The sequence below is a fragment of the Marmota flaviventris genome, chromosome 3 (genome assembly GCF_047511675.1).
Source record: "Marmota flaviventris isolate mMarFla1 chromosome 3, mMarFla1.hap1, whole genome shotgun sequence".
NCBI lineage: Eukaryota > Metazoa > Chordata > Mammalia > Rodentia > Sciuridae > Marmota > Marmota flaviventris.
This window is the reverse complement of record NC_092500.1, coordinates 60,727,107-60,733,633: the sequence shown is the minus strand read 5'-3', so window position 1 is coordinate 60,733,633 and position 6,527 is coordinate 60,727,107. Positions and strand designations below refer to the sequence as shown.

Genomic DNA, 6,527 nt, shown 5'->3' with positions numbered 1-6,527 from the left:
TGATTGGCAACTTCTGGGATCAGACCCTTTTATAATCACTTCTCCACCAGTGGAAGAGAGGCTTGCTTCTAATGTGAGAAAGCTGACTTGTTGTGCTTCTTATCATTATGTTGTATTACGCAAGTCTTGCCAGATTAGTTGCTCTCCAGCATCTTTCCATTGCTGTCTCTGGAGAAACAGGCTTTCAGGAATTCCAAAGCCATGATAAACATGCTGGCAACAGCCTGTGTAATCCTGGAATGAACTCATGATCCCCAGTTGAGGCTCAGGATAGAGACCCAGCCCACAGGATGCCTTGGTGAAAGTATTGTAGAACATTCAGGTTTTCCACTCGTGTGAAAGTGCTCAATTTGTAAAACTTAGTTATAGGACACCAGAAACTACTACAAAAGGGGGACAGACTGTGCCTCCAAGATGAAAGCTTTGTAAATAAGAACATTAAAATCCATTAGGCCTGACATCCATTCCTTTGGATTCTTTTGTACCTGGCAATACAGTGCACCAAATTTCTTATTTTTTTCATTTAATGGGAACGTTTTCCTTCTGAGTGAGCTTATCAGTTTGCATTTATTTTTTGTGTTTTACACTTTTCTCATCTAAGATTCCAGCCAACTTTCCTTTACTCCACAATATTTCTACTTTACTCCTTATTTTGCTGTGGACTTGGAGATAAATTTTCTATCTTCTATTTATACTAAGTTCTTTAAATGATGAGTAATCTTATTTACTCTTCATATTCATATTTTTTATTTGTGTGAAAACATTTGTATCTAGGGAAACACAATATTTCTAAAAGAAACTAGCACATGCAAAATCTTTTTACCCCTTTTCTCTTCAGCTAGAAAAATGGGAGGAAAAAATTCAGTTATAAAATGCAAGATGGGCAGCATAGACTCCTCCTGTGATTATTATGCCAAAAAAAAACACACAAGCCCAAACAAAATCTTTATCTATATAAAACCCTCAGACAAGAAAATGGAAAACCATACCATTTCCCAGTATGAAATTGCTATCTCTCAAACCATCAAATGCATGCTCCATTTCTTCAGTAAAGGGAAAAACAGACTGTAATAACTTTTATTCTTTGGGTAACATTCCTCTTGTACTTTAAAAAAATCTTTTTTAATATTTTATAAATGTTTAAGTGCTAAAGGTCATGACCACAACTTATCTTTTTATAAAATAGTTGGAAATGTAGAAAATGTAGAGGAGTAACAGTAAGAAACACAGTAATATTTACTACTGAGCTATTTTCAGCAATTTTTTATAAAGGCATCATAGGAATATTCTTGAGAAGTTTTTTTTTTTCTCTTCTTTTTTTTATTTCTTTTATTCCTTCTTCCTCTTCCTTTTTTTAAAATTTATTGTACCATCTGGATTGAACCCAAGGTCTCATGCAGAATGCATGGGTGTCCTATCATTGGGCTATATCCCCAGCCTTGGGGGTTTTCCAGGGTGTTATGATTTAGATATGAGGTATACCCTAAAAGCTCATGTGGGAGACAATGCAAGAAAGTTTAGAGTTGACATTACTGGGTCATGAGAGGTTCAGCCTAATCAGTGCATTCATTAATCCCTGGTGGAATAAATTATCTACATGATTTAAAGAACATGTATACAAAAATGTGCTTTTTTAAAAAGAACTTATTTAATTATATTTCTATTTAAAGTTACTTTCTAGAATGTTGGTTATCGCATTGTTTTTCTGGCCATCATATTCACATGTAATACTTCATGCTTTGAGGTGGTGTGGAGACTATAAGAGATAAATATGTTTGATGCCCCCAAAATGAATACTATGAGATAATTTTAAAATATTCAGCAATTAATGATTATGAACAACATTGTCATTAGCTAGACAATCCTCTCTCAGTTCTTGTTTTGGAAGGGAGAATAGATCATACACTTGATACAACTTAGTTTTTCATTCATCATTTGAACACCACAATAGAAATTAAACTCCACTTTAACATCGACATTTCAGACTTCCCTATAGACACTGTAACAAGGCTATTAATTAGCTTTGATATTTTGTTTCTGGGGTTAATGATGAAAATCGTCAATTAGTATGTTTTCCCATAAGAATCCCCAGAATCTTTACCAGTTCTGAGTAAATATTCTCTTTATATAAAAACTGGGTATATAACATATGGCAATGCTTTCATTCAAAACTGTTTTCATTCAAGTCAGAAAAAACTGTAGCTAGTTCTTAAGAAAAACAGAAAAAAGAAGCATTAATAATAAAATAGTACCATTTTGACACAAATAAATAGCTATGACTTCTAAATTTGAGGTTAGGCTGAACCCAAAGGTTAATCATTTGATTTGTAGAGAAATTAGAATAACATGTTGAAATACCACATGTATGCTGATTGGAAAAAGAGAGAGAGAGAGAGAGAGATACATAAATGTTTATGTATATTTCTAAATATCTCTGGATTTTAATGTAAACAGAGTCTCTGATGAAAGGGAACCAAAACAAAAAATGTGGGTGAGAAATTAATTTTTAGAAGATTTTAAAAATATATATATGTATATATACTTGGTTATAATAAAAAAAATTCACAATGCATTAGCAAAGAAAACCCCTGGGGAATATGTGGAAAGTAAGTATTTTTTCTATTTTCTTGTTTTGTGCACAAAAGATTTGTCATGTAAACAATTTTATTCTGAATCTGTGACTACAAGATTCAGCCAGTTAGACTCAGATTTAGAGAAACAAATATCTGTGTAACTCAAGATGAAAGATTCAAAGAACATATTTGAAAGTATCGCTGTTTATCTATTGAACTAACATCATGAGCAATAATTCTCAAAAATGTATATTAAAAATGTGACTGATACATATTATATTATATCTACTAAAGAATTCGGTATTTGAATATTGCAAAATGCAAATTATTTATTATATAGGTAAATCTAATGATGAAGTGAAACTTATTGCAAATTCCATGTAAAATTTCAACTCTCCATTTATTTACTACTTTTGCAACTCATATTGTATTTAGTCTTAAAATTCGGGAAAGTTATTTTTCTGTTAAAAAACTTCTAGTGGCCACTACCAAAAAGTATCAAAACTAACCATACATATATCATCAGGAAATAACCATTTAGAAAAGATTTATTGCAAAATGTCAGTTTTAATTAGCTACACGTTTTGGAAAACAGATATATTCAGAAAATATACATCTTTTAAAAAACTGAGCAGAAGATCATTTTACTAATAACAGGATTAACCATGTTAACCTAAAAATGTTTTGGGTGAGATTGTAAAAGGTAGGTCTGCATGTGTTAGGCAAACTAGGTAAATGTGCAGATACTTCTAGCAGGAAATTATAAAACTAACCATTTGTAAAGTAAAAGTATCTGAAAAGAGAATTAGGAAAAGGAGTATCCAGAAAGAAGATAAGAGTAAGAGGGGTTAGCCTGGAGTTCTATTATGTAAAATTTGAAATCTCTAGAAGGAAAACAAAACTCCTGCATGTCTATTGAGTTGCTGGGTGCTTTATTATCACTTGGAAAACTGCACTTGATGTATCTTTTAAAATATTTTTCTATTATTTATCACCTCCATTCCCTTGCAGGTCAGATGGCATCTTGACAGAATTGAACCATGAGGAACCACACAGTAGTGACAAACTTCATTATTGTAGGACTGACAGAGGACCCAAATTGGGAAATTGTAATTTTCCTTTTTCTATTTGTAACATATCTTTTGAGTACTACAGGAAATCTTACCATCATCCTTCTGACCTTGCTGGATCCCCACCTCAAAACACCCATGTATTTCTTCCTAAGAAATTTTTCCTTCTTAGAAATCACACTGACAACTGCCTGCATCCCTAGATACCTGGTCAGCATAGTCACTAAGGAAAAGACTATTTCCCGTGATGCTTGTTTGGCACAGGCACTTTTTACTGTTTTCATAGGTATAACACAGTTTTTCCTGTTGGCAGCTATGTCCTATGACCGCTATGTGGCCATCTGCAAACCCCTTCATTATGGAACCATTATGAGCAGCAGAGTGGGCCACCTGCTGGTTGCTGCCTGTTGGATAGCTGCTGGGGTAGCTATCACCCCTGGAGCTATAGTGAGTCTGACCATAGAATTCTGTGATGGCAATGTTATTGAACATTTTATTTGTGACTACTCTCCTATCCTGAAACTCTCCTGCACAGACACCAAAGACATAGAATTCTCAAATTTTATTTTAGCCATTATCACCCTCTTGAATACTCTGGCACTGGTATTGTTCTCTTATATCAAAATCATAACAACAGTTATGAAGATCCCTTCTGCCCAGGAGAGAAAAAAAGCTTTTTCCACCTGTTCCTCCCATCTGATTGTGGTCTCCATCTCTTATGGCAGTTGTATTTTTATGTATATCAAACCTTCTGCAGAGGAAAGAATATCTTTAAACAAGGGGGTGTTAGTGCTCACTGTTTCTATTGCACCTGTACTAAATCCTTTCATTTATTCCCTAAGATATAAGCAAGTGATACAAGCCCTGAATGATCTAGCAAAAAGATGTACCTTTACAACTTTGAAATAACAGCTTTGGCTTTTGTGAACACATACTACTGAAACTTAATTAAAAGTTTACACTGTACCAGCTACTTTTAAAATACATTCCTTTAATTTGTTAGTTTGTATATGGCAGTCATGTACGTCACCCATAAGGAGCCTTCATTGTCCTCCTGGATATTTATCATTGTAATAGCATTATGTATCCCCAAGATGTTCTCTCATGCATTGCTTGAGTTCTTTATTCTTAGGATGTAATTGAGTGATTTTGCTCATCAAAATATTCTGCTATGAATCCTTATTAGAAAAATCATATGTCAATAATATTTAACAGTAGATAAGCCATTTGTGAACTCTGTAAATATTAAATGATTTTATTTTATCAATAACTAAGGAAGACTGCCCTCTTAGCCACACAATGTTAATGTTTTATTAAAATATGTGATGTTGCTAGAAACCAAACTGACTTCTTCCTTCACTTCCTTCATGCCTCTGTTCTTTCTTCTTTTTTTTTCTTATTTTTTATCATATCAAATGACAGTTATTTCCACATATTTTATTATCCTCATATTTTGTATGTGTTCTATTACTGTTTTTAAACATTTCTTCTTTGTTTCTCTTTTGTCTCAGCTAAATATCTAAAAGTGTATATTTGTAAAAGTGAATATTTCACATAGATTCCACTACTACTGTGTCATGTTACTGTCTGGTATACCCTGTCTGCTGCATTTGATCTACAGAACTAAGGAAAGCAATCAGACATCGAATCATCAACATGGTTTATGCATTATATTCCCCTTCCTGTGTATGTGTATATCATATCTATGAGAATTCAATTAATCACCACTAGTACGCATCAATGACATGGAATTTTATTCTTTTTTCATGAGTGTGTCTGTATGTTTTGAAGATATGTGATCAGGTTCTAAAATCTCACTCTGTTTCACACATTAGAAGCTATGGGGATAGAAAATTGGTTGTAATATTTTCTTTGTTAACAACAAACCTGCCTATTTTCCAATTTGAGAACAAAGATTGAAGTTTGAAATATTATTTTCAGATAGACTGAATTTCTTGAGTTAATGTCTTTATAGATTTTATAGTGAGTGTTACATTCAAAATTTTTCTTGCTGCATAATAATCATGTACAGTGGATTCAATTGAGGCGAATTCATCCATGCACATAATTTGACCAGTTTCATTCCCCAGTACCTATATCTACCCTCCCCACGTTTCCCCTCCTGATCTCTTTCTGTATCCTACTCATTTTCCTTCTGCTTCATGAGATCCCTATTGTTCCTTTTTTCTCTCTAACTTCTACATATGAGGGAAATTTAGAAGACCCTTCTTTCTCACCTTTTCTTATTGTATAACTCAGAAAACTTTTCATTAGTGGGTTCGTTTCAAAATCCTGTGTTAGGTCCTGTGGCTCTTCTCTCAGTGCTTCATGATTATCAGTGTTTGCATCATGTGTTGACAGTTATCTACAGGAATTGCTGCTGTGGGTGTGGACCAGGCAGAGAAATTTTAACAGGTTCTTTTCTTTTACCTTATTATATCAACTAACAATGTCTCATTCTTTCCAAAGTTACTAAAATTCCATCTGATACTAGCCACACTAATGTGCTTTCCTTCAAATTTTGTACATGTTCCATCATTTGTAACATTGTAGTACAGATTTTTCAGAAGAGAAAATAATGCAGAATGTATACTTTTTGCTCTTTAAAATATCTGCAGATAATTCTATTTAAACTGGGAATATAATAAAGCAAGCTGTATGTTTAAAAGCAAGAAATATAATTTCTGAACATGTTTTTCACCACCAGGGCTGCCCTAAACTCTCTGTCACCTTCACATGAGTTAGACTGCAGAGGCTCAGTTGAAGTAGGAGAATTACACACATGGAAAAATCCACTGCCTTCTTTATCAGGATATGCCTAGTATATGAGTTATTATTAACTGATGATGAATTCATAGACAAACACTGGACAAATATTTCCATA

At 33.4% G+C, this 6,527-nt stretch overlaps 1 protein-coding gene across 1 annotated transcript; it reads left to right on the top strand.

Annotated features, from left to right (window-relative positions):
• The first annotated feature begins 3,613 nt into the window (after positions 1-3,613).
• On the top strand, positions 3,614-4,552 carry LOC114082163 (olfactory receptor 6C74-like). The gene has a single exon (XM_027923537.2). It carries the CDS (start codon positions 3,614-3,616, stop codon positions 4,550-4,552), a length of 939 nt encoding a protein of 312 aa, XP_027779338.2.
• Positions 4,553-6,527: the final 1,975 nt, after the last annotated feature.